Source organism: Aulonocara stuartgranti, assembly GCF_965226115.1.
Source record: "Aulonocara stuartgranti genome assembly, chromosome: 16".
Taxonomy (NCBI): domain Eukaryota; kingdom Metazoa; phylum Chordata; class Actinopteri; order Cichliformes; family Cichlidae; genus Aulonocara; species Aulonocara stuartgranti.
This window is the reverse complement of record NC_138952.1, coordinates 11309743-11337111: the sequence shown is the minus strand read 5'-3', so window position 1 is coordinate 11337111 and position 27369 is coordinate 11309743. Positions and strand designations below refer to the sequence as shown.

The 27369-nt window shown below is 39.9% G+C and overlaps 1 protein-coding gene across 8 annotated transcripts in view; it reads left to right on the top strand.

Moving 5' to 3' along the window:
• The window catches only part of lims2 (LIM and senescent cell antigen-like domains 2), a 35297-nt gene extending 8228 nt beyond the window's left edge, over nucleotides 1-27069 (top strand). For 2 of the 8 annotated variants that reach the window (XM_082508634.1, XM_082508636.1), the window contains exons 2-10: nucleotides 15299-15458; nucleotides 17395-17461; nucleotides 17619-17739; nucleotides 19816-19965; nucleotides 20221-20371; nucleotides 21566-21658; nucleotides 23159-23207; nucleotides 23438-23513; nucleotides 25440-27069. In XM_082508634.1, coding sequence (XP_082364760.1) covers nucleotides 15299-15458; nucleotides 17395-17461; nucleotides 17619-17739; nucleotides 19816-19965; nucleotides 20221-20371; nucleotides 21566-21658; nucleotides 23159-23207; nucleotides 23438-23513; nucleotides 25440-25554 — 982 coding nt within the window. In that variant the 3' untranslated portion in view covers nucleotides 25555-27069. The other 6 variants (XM_082508633.1, XM_082508639.1, XM_082508632.1 and 3 more) reach the window with 6 other exon arrangements.
• The last annotated feature ends 300 nt before the right edge of the window (nucleotides 27070-27369 follow it).

Here is a 27369-nt window from a genome sequence, read left to right as displayed (position 1 = left end):
TTCTAAGTGTGAGAAAATAAATCTGCTTCTTTTTATCAGCTCTTCATGCCTTTTCTTCTCCAGCTTTTATTTGCTGTACAGAGAGTGCTGAGGCAGAGAGATGTAGGAGGTGAACAGAGACTGCGTTGACAGTGTTGAAAGGTCGAGGACTCTTCTTCTTCTTCTTTTGTCTCCTCCTTCCTGTGATGCATTCCCCCCCTTCTACCTGCTGCAGGAGGGGGAGGGGGAGCATATCTTTTTTGATAGGTGTGTAACCACATAACCACACCTCTGTGTGCTCAAGGGTTTGAGCCCTGGAAGTGTATGTGAGAGACAAGTACTGGAGTGAGACGAGACTCAACAATTCGTACTGGGGACTGAGCGTTTTCAGCCGACGAGAGGTAGGAAGGAAGGAAGGAAGAGAGGGAGGGAGAGAGAGAAAGCAAGGCAAAGGGGAGATGAACTCTTTGAGGCTGAAAGAGTTGTCAAACTCAGACTTATACAGGCGAAGGAAGGAAAAACCAGACAATGGAAATGTCAGCGAGAGTTTGGCTTGGGACAGCTACAGGTGGGTGCAAACTGTCACATTTACGGTGAGAAATAACGATTTATGCACACAATTTTCTTGTGTCATTGTGTGTGTTGTATTGGCCGACATCTCAATGCGATTGTCAGTCTGTAGCACTCAGTTTTTAGGAAGTGTGGTCTACACAGGGCGTTGAGCCCACTTTGGTTTTCACACATGTAAATGGTTTTTAATGGCTCAACAATGACACTTAGCATTTCAAATAAAAAACCATTAAAAGTGTGCGGGTTCTTCAAAGGTCATGTCAAGTACTGCAGTGTGCTTACAGAAGTGTTCGGCGAGATAACAAACGATTAACTTCTTCAAATCTGTTTTTGAAGTCTTTGTTCGATGTTTCTTTTAGGGTTTAATCTCAGTTCACAAACATTGATTTTTAGTGTGGGGTCCAAGTGTTGTCAAACTTATCAGCTTCCTTATCATCAGCACTGACTTGCAGTCTCACATGAAATAGCAAATGTGGTGTGTGGTATACTACAGATACTTATCTTTACTACAGGCTCTTTGAAGAAAACTACTTACCGATGTGTTGCGTATTAGCGTGGATGGATAAGGTGATATTTTCTGTGGTGTTTGAACAGTAAGTATTGTGGTTGATGGTTGAATTCCTGTGAGTTATGTGAGCAGCAGCAGCAACAGATGTGTACATGTACAGAGTTTTGTAATATTGGTTTTTATAATATGATAACATCAGTTTTGGATGTCTGTTGGTTTCTTTTTGTCAGACGCATCTCTCTCTGTCTCTTGCGCTGTCGCTCTCCTCTGATGTGTGTTTCTGCGAGTGTGTGTGAGATGCTGAGTCGTATGTGGCATGCAAAAATGTCAGGAATGCGGACAGAAAGAGGGCTCTCTTCAGAGGTGTGTTGAGCCAAACCAAAAAAAAAAAAAGCTCCGTTCTCGCCCTGTAACCCTGAAAAAGGGTTTGAGGAGCAGGCGGAGCAATTAACATTTAAACAACTAAATTAAAATCAAACCTTTGGTGAGGCAATAACATCGGACTCAGCAGGGCCGCTGTGTTTAACAGGTATTCAAATGCAGTGTCACAGACAGCTTATATGAATATAGTGCATAAAAATAACAAATTAATTAAATATCCCTGTGACAGTTGTGACTGTGCAGTGTTTGTATTTATCTAGAATTACATTTAGGCAGCATCAATAAATGATAAGACTGCTTTAAACTACAGAAGTCAGAAAACGGAGGTGAGAAAGACAGTGGGCATTTATTTACTCTTGTATTTCTGATCCACTCTGTCATGTGAGACGCAACTCAACTGTTCCGATACTCCTGACACAGAAAGGATCACTAAGGGTTTTCACTTAGGCAGCGGTTGTCCTTCTCTCCGGCATCGGCTGGAGCTTTCTTTAGGTGCCTTCCCATCTTTAACAAATATCCAGCAGGGATGACTACATTTACCCAGGGCCCTGTTTATGTGATGTTTTTCTGCTTCCCTGGCCGCTCTGTCTGTGGAGATGGTGTTTGCTCTGTGTTGTAGCGACCTGATGACACCCAGTTTGTGATTCAAACATTAAATACTGGTTCGCATGCATTGGTTTATAGTACACATTAGCTTTTAAATGTCCCCCATTACTGATGGAAATCTCACAGGCTAAGAAGGGTAACCTGCGACTTTTCATATACTCCCTGGCGAATTTGATGTGTTAGTCCACCAAGTTAATGTAATCAGTGAACTGTGGTATGTCCTGAGATTTGATTTTCACCCAGGTGTCCTCCACATATCTGAACCAATGAGTTGGTGGTGTTCCATTGTAGGATAACAAAGTCCTCTTTTCCACTTCTTCCATGTACAAGTTGGCCACAATGGGTGAACCTGGGGAACCCATGACACACCAATTTTTCTGCCTTTATTACTGAAACAGGTGGAATGAAGACTGGTTGTCGTTTCAGGGGCTCATTAGCATTTTTGTCACCCTTGACTGCCAGAAGGATGATAATGTTGTTGTCATTACTAAGTGATGTGAGTGCCTCCCTCTCCTCCATGTTGATGTTGGATGCTTGGGGCTTTGCGTTGCTGAGACAGGCCGAAACCTTTGTCCGTAGTTGCTCTTCTTTCACGTCTGCAATGTTGTTGTTTTGAATTGCTGTTTCTGTGGCTGTGATCAGTTCCACTAGCAGGATTTGTCTCGGCATCACAGCAAAGTTCAACCCTTTAGCAAGGATGTTTTTCTCTGCTTGGATGAGTTGTCTGTCAGACAAATTTTTCACCCATTTGTTCACATCCTCAGCGTGGCATCCTTCTAAGCTTACGCACAGCTCATGCATCAGTCATATTCCTCTAGAAGCAGGCTTGAAATATGACACAAACTGCACAGTTCAAGTAAGAGGAACATGGGCTATTCCTAGCAGGCGTCCAAGGGGGAAAGAGATAATATTTATATTTCAGAGAGAAATATAACCAAAGAAACAGTGCTACAGGATTTAACAGTGGCAGGTTATTAGGCTATTTTTGGTGCCAGACATGTCCGATAAATTTTCAGCAGAACCGAAATGAAGCAGATGCTGTAAGTAAAGCTGATAATAGTGAACCTTAACAAGCAAATCAGAAGAGCAAAATGAATCATTAAAAACACAAAGAAGGAAACACTTATCAAACTGATTAAAGGTTTGGGTGGAAACAGTTTTTATTTGATTGCCTAATCATTTTTTTATATAGGTATAAATCCTATGACAATTCATGTACTGTTGACTATCCGTGTGAGGGAATAATAGTTAATATCACAAAAAAGGTTCTGCTTGAAGAACAGTAAATAGTAGTCTAATTTGAGTTTTATGATTGTGTGCATAACCTCTTACTTCACTATTGGTTGTGTGGTTTGGCTACAGGGGTGGCCACATTTTAATCTCTGTTGTCAGTGGCCATGGCCACCCCTTACCTCCGGCCCTGCAGTTAGATCCGCCTACACACTTCCACTTGTCGTCATCAGAATTAGGTGGAGCAGTTGCAATGTTGACAAAGAAAACAAACACCGCAATTTCAAAGATTAGATTACATTTACATTTTCCAAACCAAAAAAACATCCATAACTATGTAAAAATTATTTATTCGTTACATGTAATGATCAGTTGATTCATATTTATTGGGGATGGGGTGATGTTAAATAATCTTTAAACGAAGATGAAGATTGCAACTTGCTAGTAACTCTGCACTAATAACAAAGAGCATGTGACATGTTGCTGTTATGCTTTGTGTGTTTTTCCTGTCCTGGGCAGTTAAATGGGATTGAACATTTGATAGTGGAGGTCAAAGTGGCCTTCAGGACACACTCATCGAATCACTCAGTTTTACATGTTTGTGTGCACTTCTATGCTTGTGCTGGTGTGTGTACACTTGACTTGGTGCCAAAGGTTTTGCTCAAAGAGACGTCAGGTCTGTGTTTCCATGGCTGCTGTTGACACTGCGAGTATGTTACAGGTGGTGTGTTAGATTAGTTTCTTTGGTCTGAGACTCCTTGTGTTGCATCAGCTGAGAGGAATCAGAACTGCTGCTGATTCCAGTTTTAAAGCGAGCCTGCAGAAAGAGGCCAATTAAGCCTAGAGTAATATACATTTAAACATAAATGTTCTGTATTATATTGTATGAATAAATGACCTGCTTTGTTATTATATATACATAAAAACAACAAAACTGGTTTGGTTCCATCTTAAGTTTAAAAACCAAATAGAATAGAATTGGATGCCCTGTAGGAAGAAGGCAGTGTGGACAATGTTCTGCTGAGAAAACATGGGTCCTGCCATCTATCTGGATGTTAGTTTGACACGTACCACAAACCTAAGCAATGCTACAAATCCAATAGTGGATCCGACCCGTTGGAGTACTCCCTGATGGCTATAGCCTCTTTCAACAGGGTGACACGCCCTACTACAAAGCAGAAATGTTTCAGGAATGGTTTGAGGAGCACAACAATGAGTTTGAGGTTGTTGACTTAGCCTCCAAAGTCTCCAGATCTCAATCCAATCAAGTATTTGTTGACTGTGTAGGTCAAACAAGTCAGATCTATGAAGGCCCTACGTCACTGATCAGTGCTGTTAAAATCTTGGTGCTAGATACCATGGCACACCTTCAGGGGTCTCGTGAACTCCAGGTCAGAGTTCTTTTGGCAGCAAAAGGGGGACCAACACAATATTAAGCAGATCTTCATAATGTTATGCCTGATCGGTGTATGCTCCCGAACTCTGCTGAAGCTCTGCCGTGTTTATTTGCTCATTTGAAAAATAGAGGACCTGTATTTGTGTTTTTAGGATAAGCTAGTCAAAAAAGTGCACATCTAAACATCAGCTCCTTTGTAATCAATGGATGCTTATCATGAGTGCCAAGGGCTCGGACAGTGATAGAGTCTATAAAGGGATCAAATGTTGGTTCAGCACATCTAATGTTCCTTTTGTAAAAAAAAAAAAGAAAAAAAGAAAGGAAAAGGTCTCAAATATTGCACACAGAAATCATAAAGAAAAAATCTGTTATCCTTTTTCTGTCTAATGTCTAAACATGCTCCACAGTTGGAGACAAGCCCAGGTCATTTAATTGGAACCTGACCTGTGAACCCTCCAGTGATTCCCCCTCTCCAGACTTTTATTAGCACTGGTCATTTATAGCACTCTTTCAAGCTAATGCTGGACACACTATCCCGAGTGTCCCATGTTCTGATTTTGGTTGAGGATTAAGATAAAGTACATGATTTTTTTGTGGCAAACAATTCAAACCACAAAACAATATATAGATGACATAATTCAGAACACTGCAAAACTACTTTTTCGGTGCTTTCGCCCTGGCATGATGATGTTGACACTGTACCACACTCATTGACCCTTAATTTAAGTGAAAGCTGTTGCTAATGTTAGCTTAAAACTAGATTATATAATTATTCACTTTATGTTATGCAGCCGATGCTGACACGGATATTTGTTCAGTTAAAAATCTAATATGATCAACCAATAACATATCTACGAAATATTTTTTTCTTTCAGATACACAAAGCACAAACACATTGCCTTAGCATTTGTTTTATTTAGTTATTTATTTACGTGTTTAAACGTAACAAGCACAAAAACAGTTTTTTGTGTTTGTTCCAAACACATGTTGCCAACTGGGAACTTGTCAGGAAAAAAAGTCTCAGATTACTTGTTTACGCAGATAACTCTGACTCTGCTCTATCCACTCTGTTTCCATTAGGGATGTTGTGGAGTGCCCTCTGGTGGGCAAACTATGCAACATCGATACTCATAATGTGGTTAAAGGTTGTTTTTTCCATCTTGTCTTTACTTTTTGAATAGATTTTTAAAATCTTTGTTCCATTCTTAAATTAAAACACAGTGCTCACCATTTTTGTGTTTAATATTAAAGAAACAGCAATTCTCTTTCATAGATGCCTTGATTATTTACCTGATTATAACTGCTGGAAGACCAACTACACTGATCCCTGTATTAGAGTATCTTTTTTTAATCCTCAGTAGTGCTTGACACTATTACGTCAGATTTAACAAGGAGTGAATGAAGCCTAAAAATCCTGTCCTGCTAAAGGAACACACCAGAGACATTTATCCAACTGCTGACAGTTGCTGTAGCCAGTTTTAAGCTCAGGTTGACGTTCATATCAACACTCACATTATCTCTCTCTTTCTCTTTCACTAGTATTGAGAAGCTCTTTGGCTGAGTGCTGGGATCAGACTATACACTTACTGTCCAATCTGAGTTGTAAAAAGCAACAAAACTCTGTCAGTATTGTGTCTTGGATGCTTCAGGAATCTAAGACAGAAAGTCCTATGTGAAGGTGTTTTTTTTTCACATTTTCTAGTTTAGGTGTGTCTAGAATGATCAACAAAAACGAGAGGCACAGTTTGAGCGGTTTCATCTCCTCACATGTCTAAACAGTCATTTTGAGTAATGACAAACTCTGCTCTGGGGTGAAGTCACTTGTTTGGCCTTTAAATAATATCTAGAGAAGAAAAGTTATAACAATTGAATTTTCCAGTTTCAATATTGGCACATTCAATATTTTCAAATTGACACTATGGTTAGAAAATAACCAACTTGTAAAGACAACTATGGTCAGTGTGGGCACCAGAGAACTTGAATAATTGTTTGTTCAAGTCTTTCATTTTTGAGGGTGGAACACTGTGCTGTGACTGTAATCAGGAGGAAAGCTTCCTGTTCAGCACCCACCCTGCGTCCATTGTGCCCCGGTCACTCAATACTGATTCCAAGTGGCTAAGATTCGCCGCACAGACCACGTGACATTATGACAGACAATGCTCTTTTCTGAAAAAGCTCTCGAGTCTTTAAATAGTGCCCGGTGATATGTCTGGCTGATTATGTCATCTATGTATGAATCCAGACTTTGTCTTTTGATGACAACCAGATTGTTCAGACATACCTACCAAGATGTCATCCAAGGGTTAGTATAGTCCTGTTGTGAAGCCTTGAGCTTTTTCACCATATTGATGTTTGGAAAGCAGGCATGACACATGTGGGGTAAATATGAGTAGGAGCCACTTATCAGTACTTTACCCCTCTTTTCTTTACCTGAATCAAGAAAGTTACAGATTAAACACCACATATTATTCAGCAAGCTTAAAACTAGCAACTGAGACCATGAACTCACAAGAAACTCATTGCCTCAGGTTATAAATCAAAGCCTGTACACTTTGATACAATCAGTTGATTTTTGCAACCAGAGGAGTCTCCCATTCCTAGAAAGAAAGAATGCAGGTTTAAGGCATCTGCGTACTGGCAACCTTTTGATTACCCCCCGAGTCTCTACCTCCTGAGTTTACTTTGCTTACTTTCTCACTCGTTTGCATCTTCCTATCACAGATAGGCATCTTCTCCGGTTGCCAGTGGTTTCGTAACATCTTTCAGTCACTGTAAAACTACTATTGTATTTTAATAAAATATGAACAATGTCTTTACACCAGTTAGTATCTCTGGTGTTGCCTAGCAAGAGCACCAGTCAGCTAGTCGCAAGCTTATGCGTTGGTATCGAGAAGAGGCATGAAAAAAAAATCTACAGCTATGATGCTTTTAAAAACAAGCAAGAAAAAAATGTGGGTAATAGACTTTGAATGTGAAGTTATGTAGCCTTCCTCCACTCCGAAGACAGAGTTGGCCTCTATCATGTATACAAATTCTCTCGCACACATACACAGACACAAAACAGCAGCTGCCAGCACCTAGTTTGGAGTCGAGGCTCCACTGGGTGTCTATTTGTAGAATGGAGTCATGTAGTAAGACTTATACTGAAGGACTCCGACATGTTTCAGCTGGACGCACAATGACACATGGGACTTGAACATCGTGGTGCTGACGCTTTACAGGTTTAAGCAATCATCAGCCATCCCTTACTTTGCTGGATTAACACACTGGCTGCTCTCCAGTGTGGAGAGTCAAACATGTTTGCCTCACTGGAGCGTATTTGCGGATATAGCCTGGTGTTGTTTTGATGGTTTGGGAAGTGGTCATTAATTTGAGATGCCAGCTTAGTGTAGCCACATAAAGAGCTATCAAAGAGAATTGTGGCTTTAAAGGAATGCCCTTGGCTTGGACCAATATAGGGTAGAAAGATGATTAACAAATTTATAATTGTAGCCCTAGACAGCTTCTGATGTTTCAGACTGATATTGGAGAAGATTCTTACTATTTTCTCAGTTGAATTCAAGTTTGAATCCTGCGGAGACTTTTAAAGAACAAAAGCAGTTCATAAACGGTGTTTTTGGAGCTGGTGAATATGAAAGTGTTCAGGGATTCTGACTCAGCGAGGCAGCTTGCATTGATACAGACTTTGACATGATACCAAACTTTTTTTTTTCTTGTGTGTGAATTTCCTGCTTTGCACAACAACACAACAGCTGGAAAGGGAAGAAACAGGGATGTTTGTGTGTAAAAATAATAATAATAATAATAACAAAGGAAAATGCGTGCAATTAAAGCCACTTCTGTTTTTTCCTGCATGTGTTAGCTACTTACCTCGTATCAGGAGGCTGATTACGCATTCAAGTCTGGCCCCTGCAGGCTTGCCGAACACACTGCTGCTTGGTTTCTTTCACAACTGTGTTTATCCAATGATGTCTTACATGAGATGGAATAAACAGTAATCTGTTACACTGTTATTCTCTCTGTTCCTGGTTTGTACTGGACTCTTTTAGGCTCTTTGCGTCGCTGTCTGACATTCCCGCTTTGCGCAATCCTCAGTTGGAGCCACATTGTTAGATCTCCCAGAAAGCTGAGAGCTCCAGCTGTTTAACACAAACACACACACAGAGATTGATAGCATGAGGAGATATCAGGCGAAGACAGTTTATATATTAGGGATTTCAAAAATTAAAATAATGCTGTGTGTGTGTGTGTGTGTAAGTGCGATCTGACACAGTGACCTCTGCCTGGACAGGCGTCAGGGTGGGCCTTTCAATTTCAGCAACCTGCCCAAGAATAGACAGCGAGTTTGGAAAAGTGTGTGTGTGTGCTGAGAGTTGATGGGGGAGTGAGAGAAAGGGGGGGAGTATGTCCATGAGAGAGGGTGTGTGTGTGTGTGAGAGAGAGAGAGAGAGAGAGAGAGAGAGAGAGAGACTACTCCCAGTGTAGTGTGATTGGTGTTTTGCTCTCCTTCTTGCTATGTGGATTACGGCTCTCCCTGCCTACTGCATTCCTGCTGCTGGAAACGAACACTGAAGCATCCCAAAGCATTTTTACTGGAGTGTAAGGACTTTTAATAGCATTTCTCTTGAGCCGGCGGTAGGCGGACTATTGCTGTTAATTCAGATAAGCATGGATATGAACGGACGTGGAATGCCTCCATCGATACCTGAGGATGAAGCTGTACACCACAGTCCTCACAGCGAGATGAACGGCTACCATCAGAGGCTTCAGGGCGGTGGAGGAGATGGAGCGGAGGATGAGGTCCCCGTGTCCAAATCACAGAGGCGGAAGAGTGATGTGAAAGTCTACAAGGAGTTTTGTGATTTTTATGCTCGCTAGTAAGTAGATCAGAAGTAAGATTTTATTGTGACTTGGAGACCTCTAACCACAGATTTCTGTGAGTGTAGTAAGAAAAGATATACCTCAGTGTAGGATGTTGAATGTGCAAATTGTGCCTTGAGGTGTGTAGTAGTCTTCTGCTTTCCCCTTTCAGCTGCCCAACTGCCAAAATATCGACAGGACTTAAAGAGTTGTCTTCTTTGCCTGGCTGTATGATGACTGGTATCATCTCATTCTCAGCTTAAGAATATGCTTTTTGTAACCAACATGCCAATTGAAGTGGTAGCAGTGCACACAAAAAGGGATTATGACAGAGAAATTGTGGGTTAAGGACTTTACTCTGCTCATTTGCTGACGTAGCGTTAGTGTGTTAACCCCGAGCTTACGGCCGTGTTACAGAATGTGAAGAATTCTGATTTATTTACTGGGCTTTATCAGCTTAAGCTTCCTTAGGTGCCATGTTTGTGCAGGGATAGCTCTGAGCGCTACAGGAGGGAGCACACAGGAAGAGTTATTTTTGTGCCAAGGGGGGGAGTTGTTATGCAAAGCAGAATATGCTGGCTGGCATTTGAAGTATGTGTGCCTGAAACACAGGAAGGCTAAATATACATACTTTATTTCTGACTGATCAGGGTACATCATCACATGTGGGAAAGCATGAATGTAGGGTCACCCACAGGTTTCTCTAAAGGACGCTTAGAGGCCTGTCATCGGAAGCAGTCAATAGAGACAGAAGAGACAGAAAATTTTGTTTTGAGGAAAGCAAGAGCCGTGTCAGTCGTGTAAAACATTGAAATGGAACTTTTCAATATAATATTTCTTTTCGTGTGCTAAGACAGTCATTTCATCCACTGATTTTAGCTCTATCTTTGAGCCTGCCCCTCCCTGTAATCCAACTTTTCGCTGACTGGCTGCACCTAGCAAACAAAAGGTTTGAACAGCAGATGGGTGGGGTTTCTGTGCTCGCAGCCTAAAATGGTCATGTTAGGAATATCCGTTCTCAATGACATCATACAGGGGCCGAGTCAGGAAACCGAGCTGTTGGTTCACGGGGATTACTGGCACATGTGCTGACATCATTTTTTAAAAATTTGGCTATTTTTACTGTGAGCCCTCACCAGTGTAATAAGGCAATTCTTATTTGTAAATCTGTGTTGAAATCATTCTAAGAAAAGCTGAAATTTACCATTGCATGGTCAGAACAGTCAGGTTTTTTATATTAAAGATATAAGAAGAATGAGAAAACACTGAAAAATCAAATCAGAAGACCTGAAGATAAATGGAGACCAGAGAAGGCAGAGTAGAGAGAACAGATGGTGCTCATAAAAAACGATTTTCTTTATCCACTCTTATCCACTTTATATTCACTGTGGAGTTTTAAGAAATCTGGACCCATTTTAATTGTATTAGAAATCATTTTGCCTTCTCTTGACTTGTCCATATGAGCAGTTCATGCAGAAGCTGGTGAGACTTTTTTTTCAGCCTACACGGCCTTAAAAAGAGCCGGATTGTCATTGATTGCACCAGGCTTAAAGAAACAACGTATTTTCTCTGAAATCTGCATCTCTGGCTTGTCTTTGGCTCACACAGAGTGCTAGAAGCTGATAGCAGAGTGGAAATGCCTAAAGGATGTATCACTTCCTCCCACCAAGCCTGTGGACAGGGCAGGGCTCTCAGTGTGTTTGATATCAGCCCAGACAGGGCATATAAAACAATATGCGTCTGATAAGCATGTGAGGAGTGGAAACATCTTGTTTCAATGTGTTCATGTTAAAAGAACCTCCACTCACTCTACCCGTTTGATGTAGCGCGCATTCTTAAAGCCATTTGGCAGACATTTGGAATGATGACCAGTTTAGAGTAAAGCCCTAAACAGTGAGTTAAAATGTCTTGAAGTTTATGGAATTCTTGATGATTCCCAAGTTGGTGTGAGTTTAAATGAACAGATGGCATCACTCCATAAACATCCTTCAACGGCCTTGTGTGCGTACTTCTGTTGCTTAGATACACTGTGGTATTGTGACCTTTAAAACAAAGCAGCGAAGCCGGGACAGTCCCGCTGTTCCCTTGTCGTTGTTCCTTTATCTCTGCAAATGTCTGCACATTCCCATTCACCTCCAGTTTGTCTTAAGTGTTAGGAGGTGTTGTTATTCTGAGCAGGGGGCATATGCTTTTATTAATTAACAGCGAATGTTGCAGTTTTGGCATTTGATTGCTTTCTGTGCTTGAGGTCGAGATGAAAGTAGTCCAAAGTTCAGCCTGAGTATAATTTGTAACAGAAGTGGGTTTGGAGAGTTATGACAATATAAAGGATCAGATTGGGGAGAATTGTGTAGAGATTGCCATACCGGATTCATTTGGTCAGATCTCTGTGCTCGGTCTAACAAATCCTACCTTTAGGAGTAAATACAGACTGGTCAGATGCACACAGGACCAATCAGCCAAATATTAGATGATAGTATAGCCAAAACTAGATGCTGTAAATTTGAGCTGACTGTTTGACAGATGTGTTGCACATTTTTCATAATAGATTCATTCAGTTTGAGAGAGAGCGTAGTTTGCCCGTTGCCAGATCAGATTGGCTTGTGTTCCATTTTGTAAATCAAAATCAAAACATCCAGCTGTGTGCCAGCTGTTCATGTGTCAGATTTTCTTTTTATTTAAATGAACTAAACGTTTGGGGGTTTTAACTGTGTGTTGTGACAAATTTTGCAGATGTGATGGTTGACAGAAGAAAAGATTGCAAATAATTCTTTTTGTTTTTTGAGGATGGTTTCATGAATCTCTGTTGCAGGTTTTTGGGTGTGCCTCATAATGTGCTGCTTGTTCTGGCACCGGTTTTTGCAACATAAGGAAATATTAGCCTGGGGCCCACCCCCAGTGATACATTACAGTTGTGTTTTTAGCAGTACAGCAGTAGAAAAATGTAAGGACTGGTTGTGTGGCTGGCAGAGTTGCACTCAGAATACAGCACATGGAAACAAGAGGATTAAACTAAGCTAAAAATGCTTTTATTAAACTAAAATGAAGTATAAAATAACACAAGCTAAGGAAGGTATAAAAAAAACCCTTTAATAAAGATAATGCAAGGGAGAATACAACCATGAGAGAAGATGTGACAAAAACAAGGGAAGACTGAGGCAATAGATACAAACAAAGGATAACGAGAGAATGGGAAACAGATGAGAACACAGCTGGAGATAACTAGCATAATGCCTAAGGAGGAAGTAAAACTAGACACAAGATACAGGGAGGAACAGACACCAAAATAAAACAGGAAAAGACTGACACACCCAGACTAAGACAACCAGGCTTAACACAGACAGAAGACAAAACATGGAGACCAAAGACAAGGAACAGAGTGGGAATACACAAAGGGGATACACAACCTTCAATTAACTAAATGCACAGATAATTGAACAGTAACCTTAAGATCAGAAGAGAAAGCCCGAATGTCAACAAACAGAATACAGAACCATGACACCAAGAGTAATCAAAAATACGAAACCAGAGAAACCCAAAGTTTCTCAAAACAAACAATTCTGATTGTCGAGCAAAACAGCAATAGCTGTTCTGTGTCCTGTGTACTGTTTGTTTGTATATGTGTCTTTTTGGCTGCTGTTACAACCAAATTTCCCCTTGTGGGACAATTAAAGGATTATTCTATTATATTATATTCTAATAGCTGCTGCCTGTCTCAGGTTTCCAAACTTTAAAAAAAAAAAAAAAATCATTAGACCACATCTGTTCTGTTTTGTTTGGGGTTTTTTGTTCTGTTTTGTTTTCTGTATGAATCCATGTTAGTGCATGCACTCACATTTCTTGGATGGACGAGCATTAACTTTAGTGTGTGTGTGTGTGTGTGTGTGTGTGTGTGTGTGTGTGTGTGTGTGTGTGTGTGTGTGTGACTGGTCTTTCCCACATTACTTTCTCTTTTGACTCAGTATATCTTTCAGCTGTTATGATGTTGGTGGACGATACTACATCAGGTGTGTCCTGGCATGACCCTTGTTATTATTATTCTTTAGGGAAATATGTTACAGAAAGAAATTCCTTACAGATGTAAAATCAATGGTAGGAAACAATAAAATATTTTTTATAATTAAGTTAGAGAAATAAGGTTGGACTTATTAAATAGGGGGGAAAACCCTGGGTACCCTAAAGAGGAGCCGTCTAGAGGACTACTCATACATTAATAGCAGTTCTTTTGTAAGCCATAGGAGTTGATGCAGATAAGAAAGTAGTTTACTCAGTATGGCAAAAACAATTTGCAGGGAAGTGGCAACCAGAGACCATGGAAATTAATATTTGGTAACCACAGGTGTGTCACGGTTCTGGGTCAGTTTGACCCAGTATTATGAGTTGTCATGTTTTTGCAGGTTTAGTTTAGTTCCATGTGTCATTTTCTGTCTGTCTCTCTATGTCGAGTCTGCGTCTTAGTGTGATGGTTTCTTGTTCCTGTTTTATTGTGAAGGTCTGCGTCTCATGTGAGTGTGTTCAGTTTTACCTCTGTCTTGTCTTGTTGATTATTCCCAGCTGTGTCCACCACCTGTGTGTAATTCCCCTGTGTTTCTCTGTGTATTTAAGTCGTGTCCTCTGTCATTGTAGTTGCTGGTCCGTCTGTGTATCCACCATGTTTCTTCCGTGTGTTCCCCGCTGTCACCATCTTATGCCGTCGTCCACCTTGCTTCATGTTTGAGTTCCAGTTCGTATTCAGTAGTTTAGTTGTCTCCAGTCTAGTTTATTTCGTGCTCCATTTGCTGTTTGTCTATATTTATTTCGTGTTCAATAAACCACCTTCACTTCTCCACTACTGCCTGCGATTGGATCCTCATTTGTTATTTTCACACGGCTCTTCTCACCCGCCGTGACAAGGTGAAGTAACGGTTGGCAACACAAAGTAGGTAGGAGCTGAGATAAACTTTGTGACTGACTGAAGCAACCATGAGTGAGAGTAAAGGAAAAAAAAAAGAGAGTAAAGAATACTGTTGACTGAGATATGACCTGGTACTTAATACAATAGAGGGCTTACCTTGGATACTAGAGCCTGGGATGGTGGCAAGCAACCAGCAGTCACCTTCAAAGCAATGCACGGAGTGACTTGGTTCCCAGCTTTAGGATTAATGAAGGCCAATAAACCGGATTATAGAATACACAGTTATGTTTTCTTAGCATTATGAACCACCTTTAAACCACACAATGATGCCTGCAACAGACAAAAGGCAATGCCCTGACTCAGAGTAAAGTATGGTGTCATCTGCATAAAGCTGCATTTTAGCAGTAAATCAATTCTTTTAAATTGTGTTTTTAAAAATAGAAAAAAAACGGGTCTAAAATTTAACCGTGGGGGACTGTCCAGAAAACTTGACTTGTATCCATCTGTATAAACACAGTGAGATATATCCGCAAGCTAGCTCCTGAACACAGTCACCCAAACCAACATCACTGAGTCTGCCTAAGAGCAGGGTTTGCTCAAGAGAATCAGATGCCTTGGATAGATCAACAAACATGGTAGCACAATGTGTCTTTCTGTCCAAGTGAATAATAATGTCATTTGTTACTAACATACCTGCTGCTATGGCACTATTTCTTTATTTGAAGCCAATAATATCGTGAGCGAAGCGAGTTTTGCTTCAGTTGCAAAAGCTTTTTGTAATGATTATATTTTATTTAAGGTTTATATCAACTAATCTTTTGAGTACAGAAATATACTTTGTCCTTGATTTTAAGTTTGTTTTTCTTCTCCTCAGCAACATGGCCAATGCACTGGCCAATGCCATGTGTGAGCGCTGCAAGAGTGGCTTTGACCCAGTAGAGAAGATAGTGAACAGCAATGGGGAACTTTACCATGAACAGTGCTTCGTGTGTGCCCAGTGTTTCCAGCAGTTCCCAGAGGGGCTCTTCTATGAGGTAACATCTTTTTCTTTACTAATCCCATAAAATATGCATGATGGTACCATGATGGTTTGTGCATTATAATAAACACCTGCTAATTGTGTCAACTTTTTATAGCAGATATGCTTCATTGCCTAACAAAGCTTACAATGCAGCTTAACAATAAATTGGCCTTCTTTATATAGTTAGATCAATGTTTAGTGTGAGGGAACTGTCCAGTTAAAGTAAATAAAGAAGGGTGAGCACAACCTTAAAGGATTATTGGATTATTAGAAGCTCTCTTCCAGTAAACCGTTTGCATACTTGACACAGGGCCAGATGTTTTACCGGCTCCAGAGAACCTGTTAGCTCTGATCAGTAAATAAACATCAAAGCCAAGGATGTTAGATGTCATTCCTCATGCTACATGCTCCTATAAATACTCAGATAAAGATTAGCTGCCACATTGTGTGACAGTAAATACTGGAATGGCTGGTAATGAGTTTTTTGTTTTGCTTTTGAAGTATCAATATCAGCCTCACAACTTGTGCATCCTTGATGATTGTGCTGTACTTCTTGTCATTTTGTCAGCTTTTGCTCATCACTGCTGTGTCAGTTGATACATATTACCTGTAAAATGTAGATTTAAAAGAAAACCCTCTTGATAAGAATGATAATAAAACTCTTGTTTTAAAGGGAAGACTTAATATATAAAGTTTAAATACAGTTAAATGTATACAAAGAAATATGTACAAAAGCCTGTTTATTCTTTTTATGTTCTAAAACTGGGTTACAACAGTGTGGGTTTAATTCCCCCTGCCGAACTGATTGAAACACCCCTTCTGTTATTTGACCCCCACCCCCAAACCCACTTTCTTTTCCTGCATATCCTTTAATCGTTCAAAGGAACTATCATTTTTCGTCATTAGACGGTCCATTTTTCCGACACCCCTGTTACTGGATTGTAGCCTGTAAGTGTCACATTCATGATATAATAAAATATAAACTGTGGCAGTCACTCATCCAGATTAACCTTTAGAAAGCTCGGTCATGACACTGCTGTTACACCCAGACAGTGGGACGAGAGATTACCCAGTGGTGCGTGAAGTCAATTTATGCATTTCAGTTTTCTCCAACTGAGAAACAATGACACTGTGCACTCATAAGGTAGCAACTTGTCAATCAAAATATGTACTTTTTTGTTAAATTTCACTCTAACTGGCACCTTAAATAACCAAATAAACATCACGCTGTGCTGAACACTTGAAACTAGTGATGCATGTGGTTGCAAGTGGATGCTTGAGGTTTATGGCTTTTGCTGGGTAAATAATGTCTAAAACTTACAGACCGGTTAGTGAACCCCTGGAAGCCACATGGAAGTCACTAAGGCAAAATGGCAAAAACCTCCAAACTGATTTTTTTGAGGTATAGCATGTTGCTCCAGTTGTATTTTGAATAGAAGTGATGGACTTGTCTACAAACATTTAACAGCTACTCTCCAGTAGTAAAACTGTGGAAAGGGCAACACAAACCAGAAATGCAAACAGTTTGCCCTCAAAATCATCGATTCGTTGTACTGCTGCTTGGCTGGAAGTTAGCAGGTATAGTTTGTCCAGATAACAATAAAGTACTAACAGTGGCCGTGGCAATCACTAGGAGGTTTTTAGTGCAACACTTTAGTTTAGTTGAAGACCCAGCAACCAGCAACGGCAGACGTCTCTCAAGCAATCTGCAGATGATGTCATGTAAGAAACCCCAATACAGTCCGATCTCTTTTTTTTAAACCAGAATCGCCCCCTGCTGGCCACTACAAAGAACTTCAAGGCTACATCCACCTTTTATTTACAGTCAGTGGTTCACACAGTATAATAATTAGAAGTTTGTGTATATTTTAGCTATTTGAGCTTTTTTTTAATGATATTGTTTGTCAGTGTTATGACTGTTCTAATCTATTTATGTGATCTGTTGACAGTTTGAAGGCAGGAAGTACTGTGAGCATGACTTCCAGATGCTGTTTGCACCTTGCTGCCACCAGTGTGGTGAGTACAGGGAATTAATTAAATCCATCTTTTTTTACCTGCTACATTTGTTTCAAAGGGAGGATGTGGACTTTGTTTCTCTTGACATAATTAATGTCTGCGTAACGTTTGCATTATCATGAACACACCTATTTAAACGTATTTTTTTTTCTCCCAGGTGAGTTCATTATTGGCCGTGTGATCAAGGCAATGAACAACAGTTGGCATCCAGACTGTTTCTGCTGTGATATCTGCCAGGCTGTGCTCGCAGATGTTGGATTTGTTAAGAATGCTGGAAGGTCAGTCATCTACATCAACTCACCACAGTTTCGGTTGGGATTCTTTTTAAATGATGTCTTTTAACAGCTATAGAAAGCTACAGTTTTTTTTTTCTGTAATGCTTTTTATCAGGTACTTTATATTAGAGATGGACCGATCCGATATTACGTATCGGTATCGGTCCGATACTGACCTAAATTACTGGATCGGATATCGGAGAAAAATAAAAAATGTAATCCAATCCATTAAATATCATGAAAGCACCTCACAAAACTTGCAACACCCGTAACTCACCTCAGAACGTTAGCACGTCGGAGCAGTATGCATCATGTGATAGAGCGGCTGTGGCATGCAGGACCTGTTGGTGGTCTGGATAGCATGTGGAGCTTCGCTAGCAACCCGGCATTTCATCTCCGACAAAGTTATCCCCGAGAGAAGTAAAGCAAGTGTGTAAGTCCATCTCTGAATGTTTGTAAAGCATTCCTGCGTTAAGCTTAACAAGCGATATATGGAGCGACTGCCTCTTCTTGCTGCTACTTCAATCATGAAACTGCTTAATGATCAGCTGATCGGCTTTTCTGTCACGAGTCCGTCTCTCTTGTTTGTTTTTGGCCCACTTTGCACCAGAAAGAGGAAAAGAGTGGATAAACAACAGCAGCACGTTTAAGCTTGATCAGCTGTTGTTAGAATTTATTTAATATTACTTTCTACTCGAGGATCTTTTTCTACGTAGCTGACGGCTGGTAACTGTGCAGGGGCGGATCTAGCAAAGTTTAGCCAGGGGGGCCGATAGGGCATTAACAGGGAAAAGGGGGCACAAAGACATACTTTTCTTTCTTATTCTCATTTAAAATGTCGAGCTTTTAATAAATAATTATCTGACACCCAAAGTTTTAATTTGATGTAAAATGAATAGAAGTCAATTACTGTATATAGTGACTATTAAGTCTAATATATATACCCTAGTAAGCTATAGTACTTTTTCCTTTGGGGAGGTACCATCTGTGCAGTCTGCAATTTTGTTGAAGAAAGATGTTGAATCTATTTAATATTTCTTGAAAAATAATTGATTTCTGTGCATTTTTTTTCACACTGCATCAAATTAAGGTTGATTACGTTGATTAAGCATCATGAGGTGGAGCGTGAGGGGTGGTTCCCTATTTTTTTATTTTTTTATTTTTGTTGTTGCTGGGAGTTGGAACCCTATTAGTTAGGTTGCTTAATATTTACGCTAAGTACTTAAGTTTATTAGATTGATCAGTATTGCTGAACTATGAAATGTTTTTTTTTGCATACAGGTATAACAGAATAGCTTTAGTGTAGTTGTTGTTTTAAACTTGAGTATGAACTTATACAAAATGCAGCAAGATATTTAAAAAAAAAAAAAACAGTTTTGTTGATTAAAAAACGCTATATCGGATTCAAATCGGTATCGGCAGATATCCAAATTTATGATATCGGTATCGGTATCGGACATAAAAAAGTGGTATCGTGCCATCTCTACTTTATATAGAGCCTGTCTTACTCTCCCCTGACTTTTATATTGTCTTGGCTCAGCTCTGAAATCTTACACCAAAGCTCATAGATGTAAAACAGCCCTGAATTTTTCCCAACACCTTCCGACAGCGCTGAATGTGAAAACCAAAATATCTGGCACAGCTGGAACATATTAAACAGTTTTAACTTTGCTAGCCTCGTAATAAATAGTCAATCTATTGTCCAACCAAAATAAATGTGTGGTGGTTTTCACACCAATGAGCAAGCATCATTTGTTCTGCGTCTTGCAAGCTCTGCACAGGCAGCACCTTTGTTTAAGCCAAAATATTTCAAGTAGTTAAAAGTTCTACATATGAGGAAGTCCCAACCTAATTTTCACTGTTAGCCTCAGTTAATGTATAAAAACATGTCATGGACACATCTAACTCCTGTGAGAAGGATTTATGGAGGATACTTGTACCGGTATCTGTTTGATTCACTTGAATCACAGAAGACAAAACCAGATGTGGAAAGATCTACAAAACTCATAATTAGGTGATAAATCATCTAAACAAGTATTCTGTCTTTCTATATTTCTCTCCCCCTTGCTGTCCCACCAGGCATCTGTGCCGCCCATGTCACAACAGAGAGAAAGCTCGGGGCCTCGGCAAGTACATCTGCCAGAAGTGCCACGCCATTATTGAGGAGCAGCCTCTGCTTTTCAAGAACGACCCCTACCACCCTGATCACTTCAACTGCAACAACTGCGGGTAAACAGAGACTTTCTATTAAAAAGAAAATCACCGTCAAACATGTTTGAAACAATTGTTAAACAAGGAGCATTTTCAGAAAGGCGTATTATTGCTCTCTGCTGGACAGGTTGTGTTATTGCAGCTGTGTGAAGCTATCTGATCATATTCACATATGCACTATTGTGTTGTGTACGTAAATGACAGCTAAATAAATCTCTTCAATTACAGTAAAATGTACTGGGATTGTTTATTGTGGGTTTTTTACCTTTTCAGTAAGGAGCTGACAGCTGATGCAAGGGAGCTGAAGGGGGAGCTCTACTGTCTACCCTGCCACGACAAGATGGGTGTCCCGATCTGTGGAGCCTGTAGGAGACCCATTGAAGGCCGTGTGGTTAATGCAATGGGCAAGCAGTGGCATGTGGAGGTGTGATAATAAAACAACCGAAAAGCATATGAAAACAGCTTTAGTTACATTAACTTGGCTCAATTTATTCACTGAAAATAGAGTCACCTTGAAGGAGGTAATATTTCAGTGTGTTCATTTATTTAGTATGATTCGTCAGATTGTATGTGGATCTATTTTAAATCTAAATGATGTATTCTTTGGTTATTTTCCTTTTCTGTATTTAGAACAAACACAGTAATTCTCAGCTGGATTTCATAGAGAAAAGAAAATGATTGCTTTCTATTATCTATATTTTATCCTAGTGAAAAATGTGCCATACTTTTATCCATATTTTTTACCTCCACAGTTACGTTTATTGGCTTTATTTTTCCTATTTACATCTCTATTCTTACATATTTCCTTGCATATTTTCCTGTCTTCCCTCCTCCACATGTAGCATCATGTGTGCACTGTGTGCGAGCGCCCGTTTCAGGGTCACCCGTTTTATGAGCGAGGCGGTCGTGCCTATTGTGAGAGACACTTTGATATGGTGAGGGGATTAAGCACCGGCCTTACGTTGGTTACCGCCCCGCCTCCCTGCCTGGCTACAGTCACCCGGCCTCCATACAAGGGGTTACACAAGTATAAAAGTTTTCTAATCAGTCTTTCAACTAAAAAGTGGATATCTTGGCAAACTTTTTTCTTGGGGCCTAATCATACTTCCACCTTAATTTCAAACGAGGTGCTTTTCCTGACTTAACATTTAAGGGTATCTAGAGAGCTTTATTGTCCTGTGACATCTAGAGCTCTGTCTGAGAGTTTATATGTGCTACCAGAAAAAGATAGTGGCTGTATATATAGTATTTATTTTGTAAATGAATGTTAGCATTTAAAAAGTGGATCGTAAAACTATTCACCAAAATCAGCTATTTAAAAAATCCATGCCCTCACATTAATCAAAAATATGTTATATCTCGTAGCTGAGATATGATTTTTATTCATTACCATCATAAAAATGTTATATTTTCCCAATATCCTCTAGAGGTCAGTATTCTGACTTCTCAACTCTCTGTATGGATGCAGTAACAAAACCTTTGAAACAACTGATCTATTTATGTTCTGATAATATCTAAGCCGGACTGTGCTGCTACCTTTAACACAGTCTGAGTGTGGGGTACTGTACTGACTGATGGCTGTGCTAACCATGTGTGCCTGGCTTGGGTTTGCTTGCAGCATTTTGTGTGTGCTAAGTGTGAGAAACCTTTCCTGGGACACCGTCACTACGAACGCAAGGGCCTGGCCTACTGCGAAACGCACTACAACCAGGTAACACACACTGGTACTCGAAATATTAATGTGGAACACCAAAATAGAAATTGAAACATGCTGTTATGTTTAGCCTGTTGTGAAACTCGCATTTCTCTGTCTTAGTTTATGGTATGCATGACTCCGTCAGTATCAGTAACAGAGTTTACATTAGCAGTGAACTGGAACTGTGTGTTCGTCCACAGCTGCTGAAGTATAAAATAAAGATGAAAACGTGAAAATTTGCAGTCGAACATCGAAATGGACAATTTTTTTCTTTCATATGCTTACTGGACACTTTATTGGGTACACCTGATCAACAAATTGGTGTAGCTGACATGAAAGCATCGCCCCATCTTGCCCTGTACTAACAGCTCAGGCTCCTGGTGTCATTTGAGAATCATTAAAACACCTACTTCAGTATTGTTCCTGACCATGCCCATCACTTTATGACCACAGTGTACCCATCTACTGATGGCAGCTTCCAGTAGGATAACAGACCATGTCGCAAAGTTCAGATCATCTCAAACAGGTTTCTTCAACATGACGAGTTCACTGTGCTCAAATAGCCTTCAGTCACCAGAGCTAAATCCAATAGAGCACCTTTGGGACATGGTGGAAGATCATGGATGTGCAGCTGACAAATCTGCAGCATTTGTGTAATACTATCATGTCGATATGCACCAAAATCTTTGAGGAATTATTACAGCACTTTGTTGAATTTTTGCCATGAAGAATTAAGGCAGTTAAGTTTCCAAAAGGAGGTTCAACCAGGTACTAACAAAGGTGTACCTAATAAAGTGACCATAAGTGTATGTAAGCATTATGGATCTGTTCCAGATATACACGTATTAGTTTTTGTCCAGTGAGTCTAAACCACTTGCACAGGTAGATATGTGTAACATTGAAAGAGATATTTCTCTTGTCCCAATGCAATTAGCATGATCATGATCATAGATCTATAATATTATATCAAAATGCTTACATTTTTTGGTGGACTTTATCTCTTTATCATCTAAATCATTATTGACTAAAATCTCAATGAGATAAACGCATGTAGAAGCGAGCCAAGCAAAAAGCTCAGGTTTCTCAGTTTCTGATGTTTTTTTTCTACTAATGAGCTCGGCACAGACTTCCATGATCGTAAGGAGTTTGCTATTATAGGCACTGATTTGGTGGGGAGCAATCAGGAAAGCAGGCTTTCCGAAAATTAATCAGGAGATTTTTTTTTTCTTCGTAAAGGAGCCTTAAAGCTAGTCTTTCTCATACATCTATATGAGACACGTTACATCAGTGTTCACTTCAGTGGATCTCAAAGATGATTGTCAATGTAACAACTCCACCTAGTGTTCGAAAGCTTTAATGGATCTTTTTTCTTTTTCACTCCAAATGCCTTGTAGCCTGCGCTTGTTTCTGTGCCTTCTGAGCACAGTACTGTGTGTCATGTGAGCCTCAATAAAAACTGATAAGATGTACCAGTGCATTGTTAACCTTTTGTTTCTCTCTCCTCATCACATGCAGCTGTTTGGAGATGTTTGCTACCACTGCAATCGTGTCATTGAAGGCGATGGTGAGGAAGTTAATTTTAATAAATATAATGTATAATGGCTGTTTACATCAGCATTGTTTTGTTTTTTTTTACTTTTACTGCTTCTTTATTATATTGAATTTAACTTGATTTCTTCTCATGGTTTGCCTTGAGAATTATTTGTAGCCTGAACTTCACACCAACATTAGTTTAATTTAAACTATAAGTCTACAATCTGCCTCATGTGGCTGCTCCTTCTGCTTTTTTCCCAGTGGTGTCTGCTCTTAACAAGGCGTGGTGTGTCAACTGTTTTGCCTGCTCTACTTGCAACACCAAGCTCACCCTGAAGTAAGTTTTGAAGACAATTCAAGCTGAATTATGAATCTCTGAAGGCTCTCTGTAGACTTTCACATGTGATATGTTTGACGGTTTCTCTGTGTAGTCTGTCACGTTTCTTTTCACTATCCTCCATATGAGACTGTTTGCTGCTGCTACCAAACTGTTTTTTCTTACCTTTCTCTTATGCTGTGTCTCTGATGGCTTATTTCTTCACCTCACCTTCCTTTCATCGTCCTCCTGTCTTGTCCCACTTTCCCCCTTCCCTCTCCTTCATTCCTTTCCCTTCATCTTCTCTCTCTGCCCCTCCTCATGTCTTCCTCCTCTTTCACATTTCCATCTCTGCTTCCTCCCTGCTCTATCAGGGATAAGTTTGTGGAGGTGGATCTGAAGCCGGTGTGCAAACACTGCTATGAGCGCCTCCCTGATGACATGAAACGTCGGCTGGCCAAGCGAGAACGTGACTCAAAAGAGAAGAAGAAGAAATTGATACCCATGTGTCTGTGATCCCTCTCTTTCTGCTCTCTCCTTACTTCAGCTGATTTTTCCTTTGGTCAGTTTTTGTCTTCCTTGCTATCTGTTTCAGTTTTTTCCTACTTTCCATGCCACTTTTAACCCTTAGATCACTGATACACTGAGTTCAGTTGGCTTCCAAGGCATGAAACAAAAATACGAGCAGAGAATTGTAGATGACTGAGTAGATCTGAGTGACGTAAGACCGGGAACATTTCAGCAAAATGTTCTTTTCCTAGTCGGAAATGCTAGTAAGGATTTAAGCCGGTACTCTTGTAAACTCTGCTGTGCAAACAGGAAAATCAGATCAATCACAGGTTGAAGGGAAAGCTTTGTTTCATGGGTCTCCCAGTCTGTCTGATGTAAGGCGCAAAGCCGTAATCATTTCCGGCAGCTTTCTGGCATCAGCTGTTGAAATTCCGAGGTCCTAACAGTTATGACACGTGCGCCACTCCATACAGCGATTATCTACTTTGGGAGGGAAGGCTGTTCAGGGGCAGCTGGCGGAAATTGGTTAGGGAGCTGGCCAAGTTAGTAGAAGTGAACACAATCAGAAGGCACCCAAAGACCTTCGACATCTCTGTAAATATTTTCTTGTAACTCTGTGTCAGCACACACATTGATTTCTGTCAAGGAAAACACAGCCAAGATTCTGTTCATTCAGGAATTGTTATTCATCAAATGGCATTAAGAATGCCCATGAATCCCAGCATTAAACAGACATAAATTAGGACTGCTTGAAAAACAATGATCAGAATGACTTCATTTAAAGTTGAGACTGCAATTATTAAAAGAGGGATGCGTGTTTCTGTCATCTTGATCATGTCTCAGCCTTGTAGGGTGTCAGTTTTTGTTATGAAGGGTGGGAAAAGATGAGGTCAAGTTGAAAGAAAGGCAGATGTGAAATGTAAATATTAGGTCAGAAGTCAAATGTGACATGATACTTTGAATGCAGAGTATAATGTGATTTTTAGAATCCCCGTATACCAGTATCAGTATCCAAATTTAAGTCTTAAGTTAAGACAGTTGTCTTCTTCTTGTGTATTGTCTTAAAGATAAAAATATGATTAATTGCAGCACCCTACCAGAAACACACATGGGGAGGTGTGCATCTTTGTCCAGGATTTGGGGTTTTGAAATAAAGGTCTGAAAAATAACATTCAAAATTCAGACGTTGCTACGTCCAATTTTTGCAGGAGTCAGAGTTTTAATGATGGAATTAAAATGTATTCAAAAATTGGATTTTAAAAGTAATCTCTGAGACTTGTCAGAAATGGGCTTCTGAAGGAATGAGATCATTACAGTGATGCTACACAAATCATATGTTACAAAATAGCAAATAGGTCCTCTCACCTGGAGACAATATCCTCTACTGATCACTGACCAGTCTTCTGAAATACAGCTGTTTCTCTCTCTCTCCCACAGGAACAAGTTTGTGGAGTTTGACATGAAGCCGGTGTGTAAGAAGTGCTATGAGAAATTCCCCCTGGAGCTGAAGAAGAGACTGAAAAAGCTGTCTGAAACTGTTGCAAGGAAGTAAAAACACAGTGGAGCAGCTGGAGAGGGAAAGATAGACGTGGCCGTGTACAAGCCCAGAATTAAAATAAAGAATTTGTGTGTTTTGCAACTGCTATGTTGCATTTAGGTTGGTTATAGCTAGAAAGCATTGCGCTTTTCACTCCAATTTCATGTGCCTGCAGCCGGCAGCTCCGCAGTCACATTGTCGGTCTGACAGCTTTAACATTGTGCCTTGTACCATTTTTGCAGAATTGCTCCACTGTGTGTTTTACACATGCCTGCTAATTTCCTATATTTAAAAAAGTGACATGAGTTTTAAGAGTACATGGAAAGCTGGAGGTAATATGATGACTTAAAAGCTTTGCCACCACCTTTATTGAAAAATATTACTGCTTCATTATTATAACAATCAAGTAAGCCCAAAGAAAGAAAATGTCCTAAATGTGTAAATAACCTCAAATATTTCCAACTTGTATCATTTTATGTAATAGTAGTGTTTATTTCCATTAATATTATGCATAATAAGTATTTTGTCTGCCTTTTTTTTTTGTTGTTGTTTTTTTTGGACCTACATTTTAATATACAGCATGCTACAGAGGTGGACTCGACCATCACCTGCAGTATGTTGGATTGCCTTGTTACTGTATGTGCTATGTATCTTTGTGTGGCATGATCTCTGTGCAAATTGGTATTTATTCAGCATTTTTTTTAAGTTTGCGTTTACAATCTGAATTAATTCAATACAGCCAAAGTGCCGAGGGTGAAATTTTGATTTATTAAATACATGTGAGTGAATAACTGTTACCTGTCAGTGTTCTATAAAACAATCCCTCCCCCGCCTCGATGTGCTGTCAACAAATATTGATCATAACAAGCGTCTGAGCCACAGGATTTATTGAATGGTTACTGCAAACTCACTGTGTGTTACAACATGACGGCTTGTAGCATGTACAGAGACCGGATGTGGGATTGATGTTGAACGTTTCCTCTGTTGTTTGTAATCCAGGGAAAGTGATCCTCTTAGGGAGGTGTACCGACTTCCTCGGGGCTCAGACCCACTTAAGAAAGAAAGCCAAACTGGTCTCATTCTTGCAGAATGCTTCACATGAGCTGCATTTTATCACAAAGCTTTGCTTAAAATACAAGCTCTATAGATAAACACATTCCACTATTTTATCATTATAAAGTGTATGTTACTGCTGTGCATTTCAGTGCAGATGGCACAACTTTCTCTATGTCATATAGAAGTAAAACTATCCGCTGGGCTGATTGTTGTGAGGCAGAATTTCGGCACCTCGAGCCACAAATAGTTCAGTGCATGGTTTTATTTGATACTTTACTACTCTGATGGACTGAGATGACTCTGTGCAAACAGATACTGCTCTGATACTGGATATCATCATTGCAATGTTTGCGAGCAGATTTATTCATGTTAACACACCAAAGTGCATGTTCTCAACTTGAAATTTGGAAAGTTGTTTATTATATTTAATGGCGTTCTGACACTTCATCAAAATAAACACATATGCCAATGCTACCGGTGTGTGTGTAGTGATTTATTTGGTTTACAGCTTCTTACCATTCTTGAAGTGTAATGTGAAACCAGCAGCAGGCTCAGGATTCACAAGTGTTGCGTAATGTTTAATGACACCCCAATTTTCACATACGGTATGTTGCATTCGGGTCCACGTTAAATGGGAACATGCTTGATTTTTATGTTTATCAAGTATATTAGCAGCATCTCCACATTCTCATATACACACACATATGAAATGACTCAGAGGACTACTAATGGACATTATGCACATGTGTGCAACACTAAACAGCCATTAGCATC